The 27,348-nt window shown below is 40.0% G+C and overlaps 1 protein-coding gene across 1 annotated transcript in view; it reads right to left on the reverse strand.

The window, feature by feature from the left end:
• LOC145986439 (uncharacterized) overlaps window positions 1–27,348 on the reverse strand; it is a 50,469-nt gene that overhangs the window by 14,579 nt on the left and 8,542 nt on the right. Inside the window, exons 3-6 of the mRNA XM_083120456.1 lie at window positions 26,296–26,538; window positions 16,798–17,003; window positions 15,875–16,050; window positions 13,588–13,807 (exon numbers count right to left, since the gene is read on the reverse strand). Of these exons, the coding sequence (XP_082976582.1) occupies window positions 13,588–13,807; window positions 15,875–16,050; window positions 16,798–17,003; window positions 26,296–26,538 (845 nt within the window). The remainder of the gene's footprint in view (window positions 1–13,587; window positions 13,808–15,874; window positions 16,051–16,797; window positions 17,004–26,295; window positions 26,539–27,348) is intronic.

The following is a 27,348-nucleotide window of genomic DNA, read 5'->3' on the forward strand; positions in this document are numbered from 1 at the left end:
TATGGGTCTTAGGTATCCCAAAGGCCGTAGGAATATTCCCTTCCTTAACCCCCTTAAGTAATATCTTTTTTTCCCGCGCTTCCCAAGGTAAAACTGGTTTCAATGCCTTTTCTGATTTCTCGTTTGATTTTATTAATGGGGTTAACTTTGATTTCTTCGTAGTCATTACTTCTAAAGCTATCTTCCAACTTACTATGGTATTCCTCTTTCCCTACCCCGAGCACTGGTCGGCAGTTCGCCGACTTCAGCCTTGGACGTTCTTTTGTTTTTTATAGTATTGCGCGGTTTTAGATGTGTAATTTATATTCTTTTTTAGAAAGTGTCCTTCATGCAACTTTTTAACCTAAATCCTTAACCTTCACTTTCACGACGAGGCACCATGTCAGGTGTCTGAATAACATCGTTTCAACCTGAAGATGGAGGTAGTGTAACCTCCGAAACGTAGTACGAAAAATCTCATACTCACACACGTAAGTTGCTGATTTTTAATCTTTTAGCCTAAAGTTTATATTTAATTGTGAGTAATTCGCACATTATCAGTATGTTATTGATCTCCGATACGGGGAGGAAAGTGCGCAAATTTGAAAAGTTGAGGATTAAGCTTAATAAGACCCTAATCAGGATAGGTTTCCTTAAGCATTGTAGGAAGAAGGGTTTTTTACCGAGTTTTTTAAAGTGGGGTTACCAACCCCTTAGTTTTAAAGGGCTGGATCAAAAGAGGGAAATACAGTTTAGAATGCTGGGGAAATGCATAAGGGAGGCTTATGCACAGGTGGATAGGCTCAACTCTGAATGTTACAGGTTACATTTGGAAATAGGAGGACGATTAGACCAGGTAACATGGGGGCGCATTGAGGAACGTCATTCTAGAACAGTCGAACAGGCGAAAGTAAGAGATATCGAAACAATTAGGAGGAAATTAATTAAATTGGGAATTAACGAGGGAGTTAAGGAGGGAGAGAATAGGGACAGAAAAGAGGATGAAAATAAAGCCAATATTTTAAATCTAACAAAACTTCAACCCCCTAAGGCCTTAGCGGAGATTATGAAAATGGGGCATAAGTTTGCCATTAGGGATGAAAACTTCGAAAAAGAGGAATTCGTCATAGCGGCGGAGAAAATAGTGGGAAAATTAGACGAAAAAGAAGATAAATCTAACGTCAGGGTAAAAATTCGTGACATTATAGATGAACAAATGCACATAAATATAAGGGAACAAGGCACACCCGTTACCAATCATAGGGCACCAAAGGGGAAAACGGAAAGTAAGCTTAGGGGGAGTCTTCGTAATGTGAAAAAATGGGTTAAACAAAGTGACGTGTATTTGGTTAGATCGGATAAGGAAAACAAGATGGTTATTATCGGGAAAGAGGAATACCATAGTAAGTTGGAAGATAGCTTTAGAAGTAATGACTACGAAGAAATCAAAGTTAACCCCATTAATAAAATCAAACGAGAAATCAGAAAAGGCATTGAAACCAGTTTTACCTTGGGAAGCGCGGAAAAAAAGAAATTACTTAAGGGGGTTAAGGAAGGGAATATTCCTACGGCCTTTGGGATACCTAAGACCCATAAGGAGGGGATACCCCTCAGACCCATCATCCCCATGTATGCACATCCAGGATATGGTTTAGCTAAAGAAATGATTAAGAGGATGGGAAAAATGAATATGGACACTCCGTATAGCGTCAAAAACTCTCTTATGGTCAAAGAAACTATTGAGAAACTCACCATAGGAGAACGGGACGTAATCTGTAGTTTCGACGTTATTAATCTGTACCCCAGTGTCCCCCGGGACAAAGCTGGAGATTGTTTGTATAGATGGTTGATTGACCAAAACGTTGAAATCTTGGTCGCCTGGGAGTATGTCCGGTGGTTTTTTCTCATTACGGGGTACAATTACTTCTACGTTAACGATAAAATCTTCCGACAAAAAGAAGGGTTGGCCATGGGCAATCCCATCTCTGGCCTTGTGGCCAACATCTTCATGCACTACGTCGAAAAAGCCGCTATGGAGCATGTAGGGGGGAGGGGGGAGGTAAAGTATTATGGGAGATACGTAGATGACATCCTCATCATAGGGAATGAAATCAAACTTGACAGCATTTTCGACCAATTGGGGAAGCAGGACCCCAGAATTGGGTTTACTAGGGAAGATATGGCCAACGGAAAGATCCACTTTCTTGACTTGTGCCTTACTAAAACCGGACAACGGATCGTAACCGGGGTCTTCCATAAACCGTTGGCTGGAGAGCTGTACCTCCATAAGAGATCCCAACATTCGAATAGGACTAAATTAAATGTTTTTCTTAACTTTTTCATTCGCGCCGAAAGACTGTGCAATGACGAGAAAGAGAAAGAAGGGGAATGGATAAGGAAGGTGGGGGTAAAGAATGGGTACACTATCCGCGACCTGGAAAAAGTAGCTAGGAAAGCCAAAAGGATTGTTAGACAAGAAACATCGCAAAATGACAGAGAGGAGGAAAAAACTGAGATAGGAAACGGTGAAAAGAACACATATTTTGTCGGGATCCCGTATTTTAAGGGGGTCTCAGAGAAAATTGAAAAGTCCGTGAGGGGTTACGGAATAAAATGTGGGGTAAGAGCACCCCGGAGTATTGAAAAGCACTTTACGTCCTATAAGAAAGGGAGAGGGGATAGGCGCAATAACCCTGAAGAGCGGAAGGGAGTGTACAGGATAGTGTGTGAATGCGGAAAGGAATATGTGGGACAGACCGGGAGAAGTATGCAAGTTAGGTGGGGAGAGCATGATAAGGACGTAAAGGAGGGCATACCCAAAACAGGATTATCTGAACACATATTGGCTAACCGACATAAGATTGCTAAAAGGGAAGTTATTAGGGAGGTTAACAATAAATTAGACAGAAACGTATATGAAGCTGCCTATATATGCGCGAAAAATTGGAACAAACTTAATAGGGACGATGGGAATTTAGAAGACGGCTGGGTTAATTTCTTTAAAAAATGGGATAAAGCCGCAGTGAATAGGGACGAGATGGGCTTCCGTGTTACTCCTGAGGTTAGGAAAGCCGCCGAGGTGGAAGTCGACTTCTCCTTGGATTGGTGACTCCCGAGCCCCAGTTTGGAAGGAATGAGGAGGGGAAGTTTTCTTTCCCCGGTATGGGCTGACACCGTGCATTCGCCTACCCCGAGCACTGGTCGGCAGTTCGCCGACTTCAGCCTTGGACGTTCTTTTGTTTTTTATAGTATTGCGCGGTTTTAGATGTGTAATTTATATTCTTTTTTAGAAAGTGTCCTTCATGCAACTTTTTAACCTAAATCCTTAACCTTCACTTTCACGACGAGGCACCATGTCAGGTGTCTGAATAACATCGTTTCAACCTGAAGAAGGAGGTAGTGTAACCTCCGAAACGTAGTACGAAAAATCTCATACTCACACACGTAAGTTGCTGATTTTTAATCTTTTAGCCTAAAGTTTATATTTGTATACTTTTAGTTAACTTTCTTCTAAAATGGTCCACACTTACAAAAATGTATATTTGGCTTCCTAGATTATTATATTCACTGGGCAGTCTATGGAACAGAGCGCTGGATGAGGTACAATCTCGGCTTCTCAGAAGCAAAAAGTTGAGTGCTTCTTGTTGAACGGGCAGGCACACGAAAGTGAATTTCCTGAAGAAGGCGGTCACTTCTGATGTTGCCATTCACTATTTTATGTAGAAATATATTATGGTCAGCCAGTCTATGTCTCTCTTGAGGAGTTTGGATATTTAACATTTGAAGGAGGATGGACTTTTGCAAGTGTTTTGTGGATGGAATTCGGTGTCGAACAATGGCCAGGAAGAAATTTAGGATGGAATTTAGTCTATCTAAATTTGAGGGGCATGCCATAGACAAGATCGGAGAACAGTATTCAATTTTAGGTGACACAAAAGATTTGTAAAAGGTGCTGAGGGCAGTCAAGTTGTTCATTTCCATGAAACGATAAAGAAGACCCAGCATACGCATTGAACCCCTTGTGACTGCAGACATGTGCTCAGAAAAGGAAAGTTTCTCGTCAAATATGATGCCCAGGTCCTTTTGTGCGGCAACTCTTTGAACACAATTATTTTTTATGAAATATTTAGTATTAAATGTGTTTTTCATTAAGGAGAAGGTCATCATGGTATATTCTTGAGGGTTGAGTTTTAAGTTCCATAATTCACACCACTTTTTTGCAGAAGTGTCATGTCACTGAAATCTGAGATTTTGCAATCGTCAGCGAACAAGAGAAGGTTTTTGCATGAATCGGAAAGATATTCTGGAAGATCATCAAGGTACAGTATGAAGAGAAGAGTTCCAAGAACACTGCCTTGAGGTACACCAGAAGATACAGCTTGATGAGAAGAGATTCCGGAAAGAACAACTTTTTGTTGTTTGTTTTGGAGGTAGTGCTTGAGCAGAGAGAGAAAGTTTCCATGAATATTGAAACGGTGGGATAATTTATGAAGCAGGAAATTGTAGTTTATAGAGTCAAAAGCTTTCGAAAAATCCAGATATATTGCATCTAGTTGAGAATTTTCAGATATAGATTGATAGCGTCAGACAATAAAATGCTTAAGTTGGTTAAGCAGGAGCTGCCTGGTAAGAAGCTGTGTTGTGCTGTATTTATATATGGAGAGATAAATTTGTAGAGCCGGTAGTTTATTATTTTTTCACAGGTTGCGATCCGCGTTTGCGAGCGAGACAAAGGACAGACGATATATTCGGGAGTCGAATGGCTTCGTCTACGCGGCTGGTCCAGGGATACGTGCCTCCAGGTTACGTTGCCGAACAATAGGATAGGTTAACCTAACCTACTCACCCACTCTGGGCTTGATTGAACCTACGAAACTACTCTGCTGTGCAACCTGGACGCACCCATCCCCGTGCAGCTCTACGCTGTCCTCCAGTGACCATTAACATGGAGGATGTCCCCAGTAGACCAGCATCCATTCCGAGGAATGATTGCTGGTTTATCATAGGGACTTTCAGCCTAGTTATTCCGGAGCGAGAGGTACGCTTCCCGGACTTACCCGCCCAAATATGAATTGATAGATCAAGATGTTGGAAAGACACATTTAATATTCTGGGAAATATCACATTTAACTATATACAAGCACTGCACAAACTTATAGGTTTGTTCTTACATAGGAAACCAACAAAATGGGTAACAAAAACATGGTACTTACATATTCTGCATTCACCTTACCACACCTGGGCCTTGTTGCACACACTTGTCACTCCAACTATAAATGGGGGATTTTTGTGGGTCTGCACTAAAAATATAGCGGTATATTAAGACATATGGGTATTGGCTTGCAAATGAACTGTTTCAGGGAGCTATATCACAAAGGATGGGCCGAATAATCGTGGATGTCTTTGGATACAAAGCATCATGGTTTCCTGGAGGCTCATTGTCCTCACCATGTGGTTTTGAAAATTTCCGAATTTTCATGGATATTGGTTCCATGCACTTTATGGCACTTCAAGTGCTGTAATTCGTCCATATTATACACTACAGGACTATTTCCAACCTTTTAATAGATACTTCACATGTTGGAACACAAATGGCTATTCCATTGTCCTCTCTCCACTGGCCTACTCTGGCCCAAAACTTGGAGCGATGTTAACTGTACCAACTATTCACACAGAGTGAAATCAAGATGGCTTCCTCTCATGTTAAAAGCTATCTCAGACTCATTGTCTGGTAGCCACGCCCATGAGGCCATCTGATTGGTTCACAGCACTTTGTGTTACTTGCCTTAATCAAGTACCTTGAGAAGCCCAATAGATGGCAGTCTAGTCAGGGCTAGTTCCACTGACTCTCACCAGATGGCTCTGGTGCTGTGAGACCGATTGTCTTTTGTCCAAAAACATCGATTTTTTGATGTTTTTGTGGTTTGTTTGCACATATAATTGTGACTTGGAGTTATTTTCAGGGAAAGCAAGTTAATTTGTGCTTGCACAAATGTTATCCTGAAAATATCTGTATTAATAAAAAATTTGCATGAAAAATAACATGTGCTCTCTGAATTCTACCTAAAAACAAAAGGTTGTTTTTTTGATAACCAATGAATTTTGGTCTGGGGCTTATTAATTACTTAATATTTCGATGTTATATCATACTTTTACTAATTAGGCCTAATTTCTGTTAATCTTAACATATCTGGGAATGTCTATTCCTATTAATTCTACCTGAATTGAATTGGCCTTGTACTTTGGTTGGAGTGGAGTGCTGCCTGTATGTATTGGGGATGTATACCCAACCTTTGGTTGGTTATACATATCCCGGGCCCTCGGGAAAAGAAAAAGGATACGTGAAGCGGATCATTTTTCTTTACCCTTTACTACACTATACCCAAATACATACACAAAAATATTTATATACACACTGAATCGTTGACCACGCTGGTCCGAAAAGAACATATACATGAAAGAAAATAAATTTGCAATTATTCTTGCCCGTCACTTGGATATATGTTTGAGATATTGTTCTGTTCGATATATCGAACGATTTCCTAGACGGTATATACATGGTTAATAACACACACTTAAACGTTTTCAATAAATGTTCATGTTATAATGTCTGCTTTTTGTCGCACTGAATACAGTTTTTGTACTCGACCTGAGCTGCATAGTAATTTTTAGATGTATGTGTATCTACTTGTCTCTGCCCCTCATTCACTTGAGGGTGCAGTACCTTCAAAAAATGTTCATCATACACCTTGGTATGTTGTCCACATTTGATCACTTCACAATTGTTCTTCAATATCTCCTTAGGTGGAGATCCCTGTCGCCTGGCTTTGTGCACTTTGCGTTGCCATCAAAAGTTTTTGTTGCTCGCTTGGCCGAGCAATGCTTCGACCTGGCTGTCCATTGGGATTGTGTACAATCTGTGGAATGCACTCATTTTGTGAAGTTTGTAGGATTGTCATGGTGGTTCGTTTCTGGATGTCAATGTTCGATTACGAACCCCTGACACACTCCCTGCTTCCCCATATTGCTGGAACGCTGAAAAGATTGTCTCTAGTTCCTGGTATAATATGCTTGGAGGTCTGCTGCTGCCTATGACACCATGCACCTTTGTGTGTTTGCTCCGGGGTTTTGTGGTGACACTGAGGGGGAGTTGGAGTGATGTACTCACTGGCCCCACTTCACACGCAGGCTTTGACCTTACCCTTGTTGGTTTTGGGTTGTTCCTCATAAACAACCCTATATGTTTGGGGGTGCTTGCATATTTCTATTACCGCTAACCCTGGTTTGGTCGAACCTAACCCATCGGTAGTGCACATACCCAATGATTGCTAAACAATATTTTGCTTGATTGGTAGTGAGTGATCTAGCATAGATTTGTACTCATAGGGAAATAAATCTCTATATGACGGTTGGACTCACTTTTGTGTCCAACAAAGAAATGGTCTTGGTAGACAATAATGAAATTACCCTCTATACCACAATGAAATTGCCTTGGCATATAATACTGAAGTAATACTTTTGTATACAACAATGAAATAATACTTTTGTACACAACAATGAAATAGGCTTTTGTATACAACAATGAAATTGACTTTTGCATACAATGATAAAATAATCCCTTACACGATCTTGACATAAATTTTTCTACCCTATGTACAAATGGGTGAATGTCACAGACCAGACAGAACCTCATCCACAAAACCTCTGACCTTTAACATATATTAATACTAGTGTTCGAAAAATGTGTAGCTTTTTCTCCTCATCTTGTACCTGTTGTACACTCCTATCCGTGCGTCTTACCCTGGATGCGCTAGAGGGATACCAATACCTCTTATGCGACTAATACTATAGCGCAGGAGCCGTACCGTCGCGTACTTCTCTCCTAGGTCCTACTGATATCGGGTTTAGGAAGAAACGTAGAGCTGACGAGCAGACTTCTACAGTTTCCATGGGGAAGTATCACAAGGGTACGAGGGTGGAGCCATTTGTGCGCAGTTACTCGTCTTACCAACAGACAAAGCAAGTCGTAGGGAAACGGCTGCACCCCGTCGGGATTGAGGTTGAGTCCTCGTTGAATTCAGAGGCCCCTTGGCTTGAATTAAATTCTTTGAGGTACTCTTGATGCTAACACCGGATGTAGTAGTCTGAGCTTCTCAATGTAATGACTATACACCTTATAGCTACACCTCCACAACTTCATGTTATTGACATGTTGGTTGGGTAGGCTCTTACCGCTAACACAATGAACAAGATTAAATATGTTATCCGTCACCTGATCACTACAAACTAATGGACCGAAGAAGGTGTGGAACAATTTGTGGGTCTGTCCCTCTAGAGCTTTGCTTTGGAGATGGGATTTAAGAAAAACTAAATCATACACTTTGATCACAGTTCTGTTTTGCTGTGACTCATTTACCTTATTGTTGGCTTTGTTTCGCCTTTCGGCCGTCCGGGATACAGCCATGAACAATTGCTGATCCCATTCGGTTTGTTCACCTGTAGGAATATGGAAGTGTTCCATAACGGAGTTCCTGAGTGAATTGTTTGGCCCTAACTGGGGACCATTGTCTACTATGATTCTTTGGGGAAGTGAAAAATGTACAAAACATATATCAATGAGTTTCCTCACTATTGAATTCCATGCTTACTAACCGAGTAGGAATTGTTACACCCTGGCCACCATCACCCCCAGCGAGAATAGCACAGGCTAGTTTCCCGAGGGTTGCTCATAGGGCAGAATGGCATTCATCTCGCTCTGTTGAGATTCCATTTGTCTACCCTTGGGTGTGTGACCTGGTTTGGTGAACCATTTTACCTCATCGAGTGCGTTCGAGTATGGTATCCATACCTCGTGGGCTGAAGTGAACCAGGTCGGGTCTCATGTTTTGACCGTAACCCATGGTTTCTTCGAACAGCGACATGTTCATTTCTTGGCCCTTGTGCACAAATTTCGATGAGGAATCCAGAACCCTTACATTGCTATTATCATCAAGGGATAATATTTTTGCAATTAGTGAGTCATACATGGCCCAGAACCTGTGTCGGTTCTCATTGGCTAACCTGGGAACTGGTGGAGGAGTCAGAACAATGACCTTCTGAGCACCTTTCCTCTTTAGGGTGTAAATGATATCCTGGAGGTTCCGGAACACCTGGTTGGTGTCCTTCCCTCGGAGCATATCATTTGTGGATACCATTAATAACACATTTTTATGAACACACTTTTCCCTTCTCAAAGCACTGAGCAACTGCGCTGAGGTTTGTCCAGATATGCAAAGTCCGATGTGGTAATTACCATCACTGTCTCTTTGGACAGGATACCCGAATTTTCTTTGCGCAAGACGTGGCAACATTGAGTCACCTACTGCCTGATATTGATTTATCAGTGGAGTGTGCTTGCATGAATCTGAACATTGTGGGATAGGTTTAGGTTTGGCATCGCCCTTCCCCACGTCAGGACGTTGCCTACCTAGTTTCCCTGGTTGTGCACATTTGGATGCACCTCAGCGAGATGCTCGGAAGACCCGTGTGAGCTGGCGGAACTCTTACGCTGGGACGTTCCACCCTTTCTCCGGTCTACCTTGGTTCTGTTTGGGTACTCCTTAGGCCGGGAGCCCCTCGCAGATTTGCACATGTGAGCGTCGTCCTTTTTGGACGAACCGCTCGCTTCACCCTGACCACGACTCACATAGGTCCGGTTAATGCGAGTCGTAGTTTTCCCGTAATTGGATCGTGCTGGCCTTGCAACTTCCCTCTCAGGATATTGTGGCACTTGCACACTCTCATACCGAAGTATGGAGTTGGCCACCTCCTGAAGAGAGACGAAGGGAGCCAGGATTAACTGGTCCTTCAAGCTGCGCGGCAGCTGTTGCACAACGTCGGTGAAAACCTGGTTGTCGGCGATTTCTGGCAACGCAAGCCTAATCATTTTGACTTGGCGCCAGAAATATTTGTGCACTGATCTATGCTGGGATGGGTTGTACCTTTCGTTGAGAGCCTTCGCCAGGGAAGAAGCTCTCCACCCATCCCCTTGGAAATATGAGAGGAACTGCCTTTTGAAATCCGAGTAGGACTTGAACTTTCGTTCGTTCCTCTCGTACCACTGCCCTGCCTCGTCCCGTAGACAGAACGAGATTATTTGGAGGGCATCCGCCAAATCTACCTCCAGGAGAGTGAGATCTCTCTCAAACTCCTGCACAAAATCGGAGGCCAGCCTGTTCCCCTGCCCGTTAAAGGTTGGGAGCTGTTTGAGATCAGCAAACCTAACCCTAGGTTTGCTCTTGTTCCTCCTCCGGTTCTTCCTCTTCCTCTGGCTGCGGACTTCGGCGTCCGAGCTTTCGGAATTGGATTCCGGGGAGTTACCAAGTGGGTGGTACTTGTTAGGGGGAGACACATAGCCACTACTCTGGTCAGAGCTTTCGTAACCCTTAGGTCGTCGTTTGGCTTGGTACAAGGCCTGGTGGACAGACACATTCCGTGCAGGTGAGACGGGCTTGGTGGCTGACGTAAGTGGAAGGGTGGACTGAGTAATTCGTCTCTCCATCCCCTCCAGGCAAGCAAGAATCCTCATCAGGCTTGCATCGTCAGACCTTTGTTCTGCTGGCAGCTGCTCCTCACCAACCCTTTGTTGTGAGGAGGTGCGCTGCTCAGTGACTTGGCCCTCGGAAATGCATACATGCGAGCTGCGGCCTTCCGCCTGACAGTTCGGCATTTCCTTCCTCACTTGCTCGAGAACCCTGTTCTCGATCGTGACCATGTGGTCACTGCAAGTGAGCTCTCTGCATATATTTTCTAGGGCATCTAACCTCCCTAGAATTTGAGCTGTGGTGGTCTGATTGTCACCGCCTTGCACTTCGCCAACGAGTTCCCTCAGTTGCGAAATCTGGCCTGATACTTGTGTAAAATCCCTTTCTAACCTTGACTCTAAGTCATTACATTGGATCTCTATTTGGTTAATTCTATTGGTGTTGGTCGCTACTTGCTTGGTTAACAATTCTGAGGTCTTTGTGGTGGCATTGTGGATGGAGTCCAGTCTGGCCTGGAATTCCGTCCTTACGGCTTCAAGTTTCCTATTTACTTCCGCCGATGCCTTGGCAAATTCCCTACCCTGAACATCAAGTTTCTGATTAACGCTTTCAGAGACTTTCGCTTGCTCCTGGAGCATTGATACAATGAGGTCAAATTGGGGGTTATTCATGGTACTTGCACTACCGTTGGGTGGGAACCCACGACCTGCTGGCCGTTCCAGCGACCTTGATCTGGTATTCATATTTGGGGAGTGCCGGTATTGAGTCTCATAATCTTGCGATCCGCGTTTGCGAGCGAGACAAAGGACAGACGATATATTCGGGAGTCGAATGGCTTCGTCTACGCGGCTGGTCCAGGGATACGTGCCTCCAGGTTACGTTGCCGAACAATAGGATAGGTTAACCTAACCTACTCACCCACTCTGGGCTTGATTGAACCTACGAAACTACTCTGCTGTGCAACCTGGACGCACCCATCCCCGTGCAGCTCTACGCTGTCCTCCAGTGACCATTAACATGGAGGATGTCCCCAGTAGACCAGCATCCATTCCGAGGAATGATTGCTGGTTTATCATAGGGACTTTCAGCCTAGTTATTCCGGAGCGAGAGGTACGCTTCCCGGACTTACCCGCCCAAATATGAATTGATAGATCAAGATGTTGGAAAGACACATTTAATATTCTGGGAAATATCACATTTAACTATATACAAGCACTGCACAAACTTATAGGTTTGTTCTTACATAGGAAACCAACAAAATGGGTAACAAAAACATGGTACTTACATATTCTGCATTCACCTTACCACACCTGGGCCTTGTTGCACACACTTGTCACTCCAACTATAAATGGGGGATTTTTGTGGGTCTGCACTAAAAATATAGCGGTATATTAAGACATATGGGTATTGGCTTGCAAATGAACTGTTTCAGGGAGCTATATCACAAAGGATGGGCCGAATAATCGTGGATGTCTTTGGATACAAAGCATCATGGTTTCCTGGAGGCTCATTGTCCTCACCATGTGGTTTTGAAAATTTCCGAATTTTCATGGATATTGGTTCCATGCACTTTATGGCACTTCAAGTGCTGTAATTCGTCTATATTATACACTACAGGACTATTTCCAACCTTTTAATAGATACTTCACATGTTGGAACACAAATGGCTATTCCATTGTCCTCTCTCCACTGGCCTACTCTGGCCCAAAACTTGGAGCGATGTTAACTGTACCAACTATTCACACAGAGTGAAATCAAGATGGCTTCCTCTCATGTTAAAAGCTATCTCAGACTCATTGTCTGGTAGCCACGCCCATGAGGCCATCTGATTGGTTCACAGCACTTTGTGTTACTTGCCTTAATCAAGTACCTTGAGAAGCCCAATAGATGGCAGTCTAGTCAGGGCTAGTTCCACTGACTCTCACCAGATGGCTCTGGTGCTGTGAGACCGATTGTCTTTTGTCCAAAAACATCGATTTTTTGATGTTTTTGTGGTTTGTTTGCACATATAATTGTGACTTGGAGTTATTTTCAGGGAAAGCAAGTTAATTTGTGCTTGCACAAATGTTATCCTGAAAATATCTGTATTAATAAAAAATTTGCATGAAAAATAACATGTGCTCTCTGAATTCTACCTAAAAACAAAAGGTTGTTTTTTTGATAACCAATGAATTTTGGTCTGGGGCTTATTAATTACTTAATATTTCGATGTTATATCATACTTTTACTAATTAGGCCTAATTTCTGTTAATCTTAACATATCTGGGAATGTCTATTCCTATTAATTCTACCTGAATTGAATTGGCCTTGTACTTTGGTTGGAGTGGAGTGCTGCCTGTATGTATTGGGGATGTATACCCAACCTTTGGTTGGTTATAAGGTGATAGAAAGTGGTGAAAGAAGGGAAATAGGCCTTTAAGAAGAAACAGCACACTTGTCTCCAGATTTATATAATGGTACCACATTATCATTTTTCCATGAATCTGGAAATGTACCCATTGAAGCATCCGTTTAATAAAATACAGAAGGGAATAGCGAGAGAAGAAGCAGCGTTTTTTAGGAAAATAGAAGGGATTCCATCAGGACCATTGGCGCGATTTTGAGGCATTGAAGATAGGATGTACTGCACTTCTTCTGGAGATGTGGAGAGAGACGTTATAGTGACAGCAAACTGGGCACAGGTTGGGAAGGGATGAAGCCGTGTATTTGAGGTTGTATTTATGGAGAAAAAAAAAGTTAAAAAGATTAGCTTTGTCAGGGCCCTCTGCGCATACTGAGTCATGTTTTACTTTCACAGGTATTCGGGAATTTTGCCTCCTTGAGTTGATTAGTGACCAAAAACGTTTGGGATTTGATTTGATATTGTTTGTGAGTGATAGCACCGATGTATTCCCTGTATTTGGTCTTCTGCAGTTGTTTAGAGTGACGTCGTAAGTTGGTGAAGATATCAAATGAAGTTTCTGATACCTGATGTAGTACACCTGAAACTGATAGCATGCTACACTAACCACTCTGCCACAGATGATGGCTAGGGATATAATTAATTTACAACTTAATTATTACAGATACTACATGACATAAATACCTGAATTCCAGCAAACAATCTTCAGATTTCTGTGTTGATCTCCTACTAAAATTTTCCCACCATGAACCTCAATGCACCTGACTTTTCTTACTGTGACTGGCAATTGTCTGTCACTTGTAAAACCTGTGAAGCACTTCAAGCACTGCAGTTTCCTGTTTCGCACACACAGCATCTTCAGCTGCCCTTTACTGCATGATGTTACTACTATGCCACCTGAAATCTAAGCAATATTTATTACAAAACATACCATTGAAATAATTCTGAGTGGCATTGAAGTCAAACTGTGACTTTTGAAAGTCATGAACTGACTGTTGCTTCACCAGTTCGCCACTGCTGAAATGCTCACCTCTGGGGTACTCTTTTAAAGATCCTAAACAAATAAAAATCGCTTGAAGTGAGGTCAGGACTAGAAGGGGGATGTGGCAGTAATTCCCAGCCGAGTTCTTGTAATGTGGTGAGCAGTATGCAGGCATGCAGAATACTGTTAGTGATCAAACCAGACTGTTTTTGTGATTCTGTTCACACTTATCACAGAAAATGCATCTTTTCCAAAAGTTGGAGACATGTTATCCATCAATTTTCAAAGATTATTCACTGAGTGTCATGGAAACTGCAGTTGACTCTGAGCCACCTTGGCCAGGATCGATTGCACTGATGTACAGCCATCTTTAAACAATTTTCACCAATTACTTTACTGCACTGTGCTGTACTTCAAGTCCTTTAAGAATTTCACAAGAAATTTCATCACAACATGCTGTTCCATGTTTGCATTCACAGGCTTGTCAGGCATCTTGTTAAACAAGTGACTCATGTTTTTGATTGATTTATTGATTTGCTTTATTTTACTTCGCTTTTATGTTAATTTGCGAAGATGGGGATGAGTGATTATCACAAACATCCATGCCCAGGCTGGGATTCGAACCTGGGACCTCTGGCATCACAGCGTGATGTGCTAACCACTCCACCACAGGGGCCGGAAAGTGACTCATGTCGCCTACAATGTTAGTGTTCCATGCGGTAATAGTAGTACTTGTGTCTTAAAAAATAGTGTATTTTATATACGTAACAGTTGGGCTGAAAAGTTCGTAGGCTGACTCATAGATGACGTTACTAGAATTAAATCCATGTGATTTTTACTTAGTACTAACCTTCAAAAGATACGTGTATAAATTTCACAGCTGCCGGATAATTAGTTCGTGAGATATAGCATTGTGAGTGAAGCAGCTTTTGTTATTGTGAAAAAATGGATAAAAAAGAATTTCGTGTGTTAATAAAGCATTGCTTTTTGGCGAAAAAAAATACTGTTGAAGCCAAGGCTTGGCTTGATAAACATAATTCGGACTCTGCACCAAGAAAATCAACCGTTGAGAAATGGTTTGCTAAATTTAAACGAGGCGAAATGAGCATCGAAAACGATGCACGCAGTGGACGCCCCAAAGAGGCTGTTACCGAAGAAAACGTCCAAAAAGTCCACAAAATAATTTTAAATGATCGTAAAGTGAAGTTGATCGAGATAGCTGAGATTATTACATAGCATTGTTGGAGCGTTTAAAGGATGAAATCACAAAAAAAAGGCAAACATTTGAAGAAGAAAAAAGTGCTGTTTCATCAAGACAATGCACCGTGTCACAAATCAATGAAAACGATGGCAAAATTTTATGAATTAGACTACGAATTGCTTCCCCATCCACCATATTCTCCAGATCTGGCCCCCAGTGACTTTTTCCTATTTGCAGACCTTAAAAGAATGCTCGCTGGAAAGAAATTTAGCACGGATGAAGAGGTGATCGCCGAAACTGAGGCCTATTTTGAGGCTAAAGAGAAATCGTACTCTAAAAATGGCATCGAAAAATTGTATGACCGCTATAATCATTGTATCGCCCTCAAAGGCAACTATATTGAATAATAAAATCGAATTTTGTCAAAAAAATATTTTTTACTATGTTAGCCTACGAACTTTTCAGCCCAACTGTTATATGTGCATTCAGTTATTCTGAAAAATATAAAGTTTCAGTTTGACTTGAATGGTCCTCATACATTCAGTTTTTCCACCCTATTCAAGTACTTCTAGGATCTCAACATTTTAAATCCAATTTACTTGCATGCTAGTCAAAATAAATTTTTATTCAATAAATTACATCCTAACAGATCCAGAGTACCTATAGTTTGTCTGAAATCATCTTTATTTGCAAGAGGATCAACCCTCGTGCATTGGTGAGTGATTACACAGTAGTGTCATTCCAAAAATCTGCTCAAAATGTTTATAATTTTATAAATTGCCACTCACCTTCATAGCACATACAGAATGATCATAGGCTTTGACAGAGTCCACAGTAAGACTCTTTTCAAGGTCAAACAGTTCCAATTTTCCTCCATCAGTTCCACTTATGGCAAGTTTTTCATCCGGCAAGTAACCAACATGTGTAATTCCATTGAATGTGTATACCGACTTCACAAGCTGACCTGTCGAGATGAGGTAATGAAGCTGGGTAAGTGCTTTTTTATGTCAGGATTTTTTCTTTCACACAAAATAGTATGTATGTATGTATGCATGTTAGTGTGTGTGTGAGGGGGGAGGGGGTTACACCAATACCAGTTTGCTCAGATACAAGGGGTCCCAGATTCAGTACTTGTTGGAGGCACATAGTAGACTTGAAACACGAACTCAATAAATTTCTTCACCTAGCAATATTCATACTGATATAATTTCAGATACTGGACAGTTGAAAATAACATACTCATACAAATCAACATTACTCTCTTTCCAAGCTTTACTCATTCATTATAGTCCTTTGACTGTTGTTATTGTAGCATCAAGACAAAATGACACAATTTGTCTTCGATAAAAAATTGTTCTGCATTAATCAACATTATTATTTTTAGAAAAAATGTTTCAGAAATGCCAAGAATATGGATTCTGACAGGTAACAACCATCGAATGATCACTTTAAAATAAAACACACGTTTTTATATTTTTAAAATAAGGATACTTTCACTACAAGTTAGAACGACATTCTAATTCAAACAATTGCAACTCGGTTCACATGTCTGACATCACTAAGAGTGAAAAACAAAAATTAAAAACAAGACAGATTTCTTGTGCAAAGTAAATTCTATTCCTTAATTATAACTGTGCCTTTTTGCAAAATGTTTTAAAGCTCTTTGTGGTGTGTGATTCCTAAGTATAAGAATAAATTAACGTTGACAAACCTTGAAGCACTTGCCAAACTTTTATACAACAGTCAGTTGAGCCACTTAGAGCTAGCCTTTCTGCAGGGACATTCAAGGTTTCAGAGAGTCCTGTAGAAGCAGCCGCAGATAAAAGGGTCACGCTTGTAACTTGACCAGTGTGGCCTCTCAAACTACACACTTCTTCCAGTCTTCCAACGTTCCATACTTTTAATGTAGTATCATGGCTGAAAAGAGGATTACGAAACATATATTTCTGTTAGACAATTTCCTTCTTGCATTAAGCAGTTCCATTACAAATAATTTGTGATGAATGTACTAACTGGAATTAATGTATGAAAAATGTGCCTTGGCCAGACATGAACTTGAGATGCTGGTAATCAATGCCAATAATGTGACCAAAATACTGTAAACAGTGTGTCCAGCTGCAAATATTTTAAATAAATTTAAAAAAAAATGAATCCTGAAAATAACCAGTTCTTCACCATCAGAAGGGTACAGGAGTGGAGTCCAATTGGGGATTTGTTCATGGATTAAAGGTGTCAGTCAATTTAAATCTATTTTAAACATGTTAATAAAAGAAAGAAGATTTATTTTCAAAATGGCCTTCTCTTCACCCTTTGTAGCCATTTCGTTCCTCCCCCAGTCTTCAGTCTAAGTTTACATTTATTTTTTAAAAAATGTTTTCTACACTTATGATTGATTGTACATAAAATAAGTGGTCATAGGTATACAAAATACATATGAATTGAATGCATTTAAATAAAAAAGTTCAAGGTTCTTAACGATTCTAATGCACAACCTATTTTTTTTCAAATAAAAATAAGTACATCATTACAAATCATGACAAGAGTGAACATTATAATAATCAAGTTGGTTAAAATTGAAAAATGTTACACAAATTCCTTTAAATGCCTTAACTTCACAAAATAACTGCTATATTTCAAACAAAATTTCTACGTAATCTTTCCTTAGCCTTTCTCATAAATTTTTCTGTGAAAGAAACCTCATCTTTAATATTTTTCCTTTACAAAAACTCGCTGCTAATAACAGACCGAAAAAAACAAATGACAAATAAAATACATTATCAGGAGTCACACACTTAAATGACAGTCCTTTAACAAACAAAAAAAAAAAAAAAGCATTTGAACACACTGTGTAAGTGCTCAAATCTTACCGCCAGCAATCTGACTGATTTTCTTTATGTTGTTGTTATTTTCTTTGGTCACTCCAGGTAAACTGGTATAGTACCACAGACCTGCACAAGACCCGGAAGAAACCCACCTGCAAGGAGGCGTGCCTACAATAATATGAAACATGAACGTCAAGCCGAGGTGTTCGACATCGAGCAAGCAAGCTTCACGTCACAGCTGTACACAGGCCTCTTTACCCGGGTCTTAAGAAGACCTGCGAGACTCGATGTAGTTCTTGCAGGTAGACGCGAGCACTACTGTCAGTGTTGCCATGGCCATTATATTTCAGTACGCATGGAAATATTTGAATTTCTGCTAGGCGCAGGTGCCTTGAGGTTGTATAGCCATTGGCATAGCAAAGGGTGGGCGAAGTGGGCGACCACTCCCTGGGTCTCGTGTCCCATGAGGTTGACACGAAAATGTAATAAATGGAAGTGACAAAAATAGAAAAGGCTAATTTTTGTGGGCAATAAAATTAGAACCTCTTGTTTTTATATGGCTTTATATTCTAGTTTGTTATAACTTGAATGAATATGTCAAATCAGAGGTGGGCGGGAGCTCTAAGCCCAAGGGGCTCCGAAAAAGTCAAAATAATTCTCATTTCTCATGTGAAACATTAAAGCAAAAATTGCTGGGACATTTTTATCCATTTATTCTTTTCTTGAATAAAAAGCGCTTTGTCTTGGCTTTTCTTCTGTCTCGTGACCTTGCATAGCCTACCCGTTTTTAATATGTTAATGATAAAAGCACCTCAAACTGCCACGGAGCAAAGTATGGGGCATTTAAATGCTTCCGTTGTTTTAAACTGAAGAAGGGCATGGATAATATTAGCAGTTCTTACTTCCTTCCTACAACTTCAGATGTAGCTATTGCCCTCTGTAACAAGCACAAAGATGATTTATCTTCCGAATTTCCTGATCAAGTTCTAAGTTTCAGGAATGTGCTTAAATCTGAAATCAAGTGCTTTGGCAAAGTTTCTTCTCCTTGATAACTCTGCACTAGCTTCCAGTGTCCTCTGTATCCTGTACCGCAACTGTTTCCTACTCTTCAAGTAACAACCACGAAAAAAGAACTATCTTTTTAAAAATTGAAACTTAAGAAAACCTTCTGGAAGGTAGTGTAGAATGGTATGATTCAGCCCAACTTTAGTGGACTCAGTAATCTCACTCTTGAATGAGAAAGGGCAATATCTAATGATGTGAAGTAAAAGTGTCATTCGCTGCCCAGAAGCTAGCTTTCTGTTAAGCAAGGTGGTTTGATTTAAATTAGGGAATTCTATTTTAAAAAATCACTTATTGAAATCACTTTAAATACAATTACAGAATAATGTACACAAGAAATATGTAGATATCAGAATCACTTTTTGCGAAAGTACATTAATGTCGTAATCATTTAATGGTGTTTATAATGCTTTAAGAAAGGAAATAAAGGAAACAAATTATATGTACGTACTGATGGGGTGAAGCTCATACGAAAGTAAATGTAATATGTCATCTGAAAAAAGCACTTAAATTTCCCTTAAAATTTAATAATTTTTATAAGCAAGAATAGTACATTTTTTAAATAGAATAATATACAAAATACTAATCATGTTAAACCGTAAATAGTGTCATTTTCATTAAACTGTAAATAAATATGCGAGCTGATATTTTGCTAACTACCATTAAAAACACTAAAATTCGGCTACAAATACTGTAAAAAATATTTCAAGTTAAAATTATAAAATACATCCAGAATATTATGTTTTAAGTTAAAATTATAAAGTACATCCAGAATATTTTATTTTCACTGTAAGAAAAGTTACTGAAATTATAATAGTTCCATGAACACACACAACAAACATTTTCATATTAGGTTCATTATGTTCAGTTCCAGAAACAGAGAAATGCATATTTACATGTAATTTGTTATTTGCTTTAATCAAACTGTTCAAATATTTTACAGAGCCGTTGATCAGAAAAAACCTTTCTATATAAAAAATATGTCTATGTGTACGGTGCCAAAAAACATGCAAGCAATTTTAAGTGTTTTTTTAAAAAAATAAAATAAATCGATTTAGATAAAAAAATACCAAATTATAAATAAAAATCATTATTTTATCCATCCACATGTTAAGATGGCAGGGGAGGGGAGGGGAGGGGATAAGTAAGTATTTGTATTTTCTTCTTTTGAAGACATAAATGTCAAAGAAAGATATGTTATAATATGTAAAACTTCACAGGTAGAGCATCAATTTGTATAATTATTAATGTATAATTATATGTAAGTGTAGCCACAACCAGCCATTCTAAGTAATTACGTAAATTTCCTGGAAGAATCTGACTGTAGGCTACTTGAGGGACCCAAATGTGTTTCTTGTGGATGCATACTTTACGATTTTGTTACGCCACTGCGTCAAATATTTAATATTACAAGAACATTAAGATGTAAAAACAAAATGAGATTCACAATTATTATTATCATCATCTACGTCCTAAAATTCAAAATTAACTGGTACAATTAATGTGCAACAAAGTCAAAATTGCTAACTAAAAAAAGTCAAATTAGCTGTATCAATTGATTACACCAAAGATTTCACACTTATGTGGCAAATGACTATCATTCGTTTTAAGATTTGTTGATGTTGAAACCGATTGTGTCGAAGAGCTTGTAGGTAGACAGGATTATGGTTTAGCACACCCCCTTCCTCCACTCTATCAAGAACCGACATTTTATGCGAGTCCTTCGATATTTTCTACTTAAGCCATGGCTTGTGACATTTACATCCTACAAACTTTGAAATGAGGAAACAAAGAATGACTCATTAAATAATATATAGCTTATATTTACATTTTCTTAGTTTGCATTTCTGATTTTTTTTTAAAAAAAAAGTTTAGCATATTGAAGGATATTACAGTTATCTTACTGCCTAAATATCATCTTAAAAAACGTACTATTACTACTACTTTGGTTAATGAAAATTCCAGCAGCGTATTACTATAGCTGTGCCAAGTGTACATTTCTTCGTCGCGTACTATTAAATATAATTTTCTTTAGAAATTTATTATTGTTCTTCTTCTTATTATTATTACGCTATTATATAAATATGATAATTTGCTGACATTTTCTTGATGACTGTGTATCGATTCATATTGATATTTCAAACTTAAAGAACGGATGGAGCCTTGCATTCTAATCTCGCCCAGGGCCTCTCGATATGTTGTTACGCCAGTGTACCTAAGATTTTGTAACTTCTCAAATTAGTTTCATTATTATGTCAAACCAACTACCACATATTTTCCAAATTTGTTTCAAAGGTCTTGAAACCGTAAATCTTCTCTTGGTTTCATTTTTATGTCGTTTGTTTCTTGAAATGTGTAAATATGAAGATACAAGCTAACAATTATATTTTGCATCCTATTACTATCAATCTGGTCTGTAGAACTAGATAACTAGCAACAACATGAGCAAACAACGATTTGTTGAAAGAGATGACAATATTCAAAAACCTTTTACAGGGTTGTTCGCTTTATATCCGACCATTTTTGACAGGTACTCACCTTAAGAGATACCGCGACACCACCACTGATCATGTTCTATTGGATCCCCAGCATTGTGGACTATCTCCCGGCATCGCAGTTTCCATTGCAGCAAACTCCGGCACAGGACAGGCATGGGAATTCTGTCCCACTCCTCCCTGCAAGCTTTCCATAGACCATCCAGGGTGCACGGGCAGCGATGTTGAAGACGTCGTTTCAACAGTCCAAATGCACAAAAATCCATTGGACTGGCATCTGGGCTTTTCACAGGAATGTCTTCAAATGGAATGACATGAATTCCTAATTCCTCTGCCATTTCCTGATAAAAACGTAGTGATGTTCTGGCGGTATGACTCGAAGCCTTGTCCATATGGATCATTACCTGGTTCGCATCCATTCCATACAATTGTGGGATGTCTCTCCGATAGATAGGTGTCAGAATGGAGTCTTGGAAGTATCTGGCATTCACCTTCACGTTTTTGTCCACCTTGCGTATCATCAACTTACCCTCATATCCGAATCCTGTCACAACCATAAAGCCACGAGGGAAACTTTCCCTGCACTGACGAACAAAGTTGCTGCGCCCCTTGCCGTCAATGTCACGGTATGTGATCGCCCGAATGTGACCACCAGCCCTGACACTTTGCTTGCAGCCCTTCTGCTGGTGGTTTTTGTGGGTGAATGTTTTGCAAGGAGAGCCTGTTGTGTGTAACGGGCCACAATAGCTTTCGCAGTAGTCACCCCGAGTGTTAACCCATTCTCCCAACACTGTTTCACAATGCGTACATATGAAAACTTAGCATGGAAAAGGGCCATTACGTAACCCTCCCAATACCGGTTGATTTTCGGTGCCATTTGATAACATTCACTACCAACACTCATGCACCTACAAGGTCAGACGCAACACTGCTCCCGCCAGCAGACCCATAGTTCTAGCACGATACACCAGGTAAAAAAAAAGGTAAAGTGTTCCCCTGTGCATAGCACCACGCCATGAAGGCGTATAGGGGGTGTGGGGGTAACGTCCCACACTTTCTTGATCCGGTCGTGAGTGGGGGTGATGTGATCAGCATCACGCCCCTAACCGCCTTTACCCCCCAGGGTTTCCCCCAGGTACCCATGTTATTCGACGCTGGGTGTGCGCCGGGGCCGCTTACACTGTTTGAAAAGTTCCCGGATTTGAACCGGCCGGGGATCGAACCCGGGACCTTTAGCATGGTAGTCAGACGCGTTACCGACTGAGCCACCGCGGCCACTACGATACACCAGGTGGCAGCACCAAATCGAAAACGGTCGGATATAAAGCAAACAACCTTCTGTATAATGCAAATTATGGACCATCGTGCCTTAGTGTTATGGGGGGGATATCTTCAGCAACTAATTCGGATATTGAATTGGCAAAATTACACAGAGAAAATCTGTTTGATTGATTCATTTATTTGGTCAATTTATGCATAAGGCTAATCGGGACTGGACCTATAGTTAAAGTGGGATCCGAACCACCATGTGCCTCCACCAGGTATTGAACCCGGGACCCCTTCATTACAAGGTGATGGCACTAACACTGCACCATAGGGGAGCACCCCCAAAAAATGTTTAATGTAGAACAACCACCAGTCACACAAAGTTCCAAAATATTTACGATGGAACTTTTTGCAAAACTTGGTTTGTACTCCTTTACAGGTGTCAGAAGTGGCGGGGCCAAGAGGGGGTAGTTGCCTCCACTTTTGCCACTTTTGCACCATGCTAACCTTATGTACCAAGGGAAATTAAACTGTCCTTGATCCCCCCCCCCCTTACTTTTGCACCTTGGCTCCCTAGTTTTGGAACCCAATCGCCACCACTGGGTGTGAGTGATACAAATGTTTTCTACCAAGGAATAAATGTCTGCAATTTCAAATTGATAAACATGATGAACATTTTAAGTGCTCCTTGACCAGTTTAGAATCTAAAAGTTGGCAATGGTGAGTGCGTGACTCATGTATCTGGAGACTGTGCATAACCGGAACGAGCGTTTGCTGAAGCTAAACGAGCTTTGTCTTGCAAGGGCTTCCGGTTACCCGTGGGCTTTCGATGCTTGACGGGTCAAAACCAAGGTATATAGTTTTACTCGCATGCTAGCCAGCCAGGCGGGCCTAGTAAGCGAATCTGGCCAATGTGCAGCTCTCTGGATAGTACTTTAAATGAATGCCATAGACACCCCCTTCCCCTTCATTGTCAATTTATTTCTATCATGTATTTCTATCATGCTCCCACCTACTTATCATGTTTACCTAACTACAAAGCAACCATTACTGAAACAAGAAGCCATTCAAAGTATGTAGGTTTCCATTGCCTACCATACCAGCAACAACCAGTAATGCGAAGGGGGGACCCAAAAGAAACCAGAATCATTCACTGGTTGGCAGGCCCGTTGTAGTACATGCTTCCACCGCTAGATGCCTCTGCATCAGTCTACCAACTGGCAACATTGAGTAAAGTTGTGGTGCCATCTAAAGTCGTTTTCACGTTCAGAAGACACAATGGGCTCTTATGGGCAATGCTTTTCTTATGGGAAATACGAGCACGCTGTTGTGAAATTTCTGGATTTACAAATTTAGTTTAAGTGAAATCGGTACCTGCAGTTTTGCAGGAAATTTTGTAGAGAATACGATGGTGAACACAAAAAACTGGTAACTTGCTTACATAATTTTAGATAAATTAAAAACGCAAATTTTCTGTGAAAACACAATTTTTACATTGTTTTCATTCCTAACGTTGAAACATGCCGTAAAATTGAAGCATTCGTTATTAAAAAAATTGACACTGTTTTTTAATTGTCAAAGGTAATGGTGGTACTCAGAATTTATCAATACTTTAAAGCATATTTGCATTAAAAAATATTCAAATAAAGTATGTGGAGATTTTTTATATTCGCGCAGTAGAAAATGTCGTCGCTGACCATTTTTTGTTCTGTAATTCCAAGTAAAAACTTCCAGCGACAAAGTTGTGCAGAAAATAATGAAATTATTTTTTATAACCACTCAAAGGTTCCCAGAAATATTACTTCCATGCATTTGGAGTTTCTTTTTAACCCGAACCGCACGCGAAGAAAGGAGACGTTGTCTGGCCATCTTGAGCTGGCTCACCGTAGCATTCCGGCTAATCACCACCAAGTTTTCGAGTTGTTATTTTATTTCCATTCAGTAAAAATATGAACTTCATGCAGTTTGTTATAATAGAATTGAAATTACTTAAATTTAATAATTGACAATTATTTCCAATGCTGCTGTTGTGAGCAACATTAGTGCTGTCGCAAATACACGTTGTTTTTGTTTACATTACTGTCGACATTAATACTGAAATGAAGATCACCTTTCAGTTTCCAACGTACACATAAATTCATAGACACCATATTAACCTTTGAAAGGCTTTCCAACACGTGACAAAATATGGGGCTTCAAGATAGAAATATGACATGCCTTGCTTGAGTCATTCACGTCTTATCAGTTCACATGGGCCATACCTCATTTGTTTGTTTGGGTTGCAACTTGAATCTAACACATGTGCCAGGTTCCCCTTACTTGAGTGTGTCTTTAGACTTTTTCCCTCTCTCGAAAAAGTGTTTTCAGTTGTGTGAGCTCTCAGTGATTTTCACTTTTTTAAGTGATTTCTGAAGTATCATATTCGTGCATTACACTCGCGTGTGTAGTGATCGCAATGGATCATAGTAAAAAGGGTAACTGTAACGTTCACAGTATAATATTAATATTAATAATTACATATAATTATCATTATATATACAAAATATGTAACACCTTCATTGTGAAGGAAGGTCATCATTTCCCGGCGACATGAGCTAGCGCTGTATTGGCAACACTGTGTGGTTTCTCCATAAGCACCGTTGTGTCTTCTGAACGTGAAAACGACTTTAGTAAATGTTTTTTTAAGTTCCTCTAGCTTGTTCGTCGATTCTTGTGGTAGCTGAAAACTTTGAACAACAGGGAAAACAGTTGTAATGCTTACAAGAAAGCTGCTCTGGGGAAAACACAAGTTTATGAGTGGTTTTCTCACTTCAAGAATTATGAATTGTCACTTGCAGACTCAGGGTGATCATCAATCTCCCAAATAGATGAAAGCATCGTGAGAATTCGTGAACTGATCTTGGAAGACTGTCGCAGAACAATTGACAAACTTGTTGATTTGTCTGGTGTCCTGAAGTTCCTGCCAACGGATTTTGTGTGAGGAATTCCAAAGTGGGGAGTGGTGGGCTCACCACGACAACATGCCACAACAAAGCCTTGAGTGTGAAACAATTTTTAACCAAAAACAGTATGACCCAGCTTAATCACCCACCATATTCACCCGATGTCACTCCTTGCGACTTCTTTTTATTCCCCTGAATGAAAAAATCAAAGAAAAACGTTTTACGTGCATGAAAGAAATGAAGAAAAAAAGGCATCACTTTGCAAGAGTTTAGACCGGTGCATTGCATCAAATGGACAGTACTTTGAAGGAGATTAAATTTGTAACACCTAAAAAATAAACACACATTTTCTTTTTACAAAATTCCTGTTTCTTTTGGGTTCCCCCTCGTGTATGGGAGATTTCACATTGAAGTCACAAGCAAAATAGTGGCAACATCCTTGCGTGGAATCAGGGTGTCCCAAGCTGATACACGTTGGAGGAATGTACTTTACACTGTAGATCAAGTCCCGATTAGACTTTCTGTGCATAAAGTGAACCAAACTCAACAAACTATTCTCAACTGAAATATGATGCAAGGGTAAATATTTTATTACACACAAAAGAGAAACACCACTAACTACCTTGCAGAAACAAGGAGATCTCCATCAAGTGCCAGGCTTGATACCAAATCTGAATGGCCCTTGAGAGAATTTACTGCAAAATTCATATTCCTCCATCTATCAGCAGCAGAAGGACTGATGCTAGTATCATGGCTGCTGCCAGGAGAAGACATAGAGTCATTCTCTGCTGGGGGTGCTGTGGCTTCATGCAGTCTTGCTCTCTTTGGTCTCTCTTGCTCTTCATTCAATGAGTTATCAAGGACCCTACAGCGATAAATGAATTAAGTATTAATTTTAAATAATAAAATTGCCTTTACTGGAGCAGACATATTTTAAAACTAAGATAGAAAAACACCATAGTTACATTATAAATAACACAGACATGTGGAGTACATCTGTTCCCCAAAGCTCTATCTTTAAAGTATGAAAAACACAGTGAATTATACTGTGCACGCATGCTACATGTTCTTTCTTCTCAGATCAACTGCAATTTTATGCTGCTCCTACTAAGTGACATAATATTATAAAATGAACATCAGTCGCATGCTTGGGTTCCCCAATACATAACAACGAAACAGTCAGTGTCATGTTTACTTCTGGTCATATTCATGTTCACTTTCTTCACCAACACATACCTAACCCACTTCTGTTTAATGTGTGGTCCTTCTTTCTACGCTTTGATATTTTTCTTGTTACGTATTTAGTCCCCCAAGCATGTGACTGACATTAACTTTACAATATTACGTGGCTTAGAAGTGCAAGAGAAAAATACTGCTGAGCTTAGAACTAAAGAAAAAAAGAAAGAACATCCAGCTAGACAAAAAGTGCCCATGCGCAATGTAGTTCACAGTGTTGCAATCTCTCAATGAATATTGATGGGTAATGGAGGGTTAAGTACACATATGCTTTATGTCACGTCGTATAATGCAAAAAGAGAAATATTAAGAGGTTGGTATCCAGAATGAGTTCTGTTCAGTAAGTATGCAATATTATATAAATAAAACAAACATCAGAACTTTTTGGTAGGTCTGGAATTAAAATATTTGATGTAGTAAAATGGTTTTTTAAAAGTTT

Source organism: Lepisma saccharinum, chromosome 4, assembly GCF_977018435.1.
Source record: "Lepisma saccharinum chromosome 4, izLepSacc3.1, whole genome shotgun sequence".
Classification (NCBI taxonomy): Eukaryota; Metazoa; Arthropoda; class Insecta; order Zygentoma; family Lepismatidae; genus Lepisma; species Lepisma saccharinum.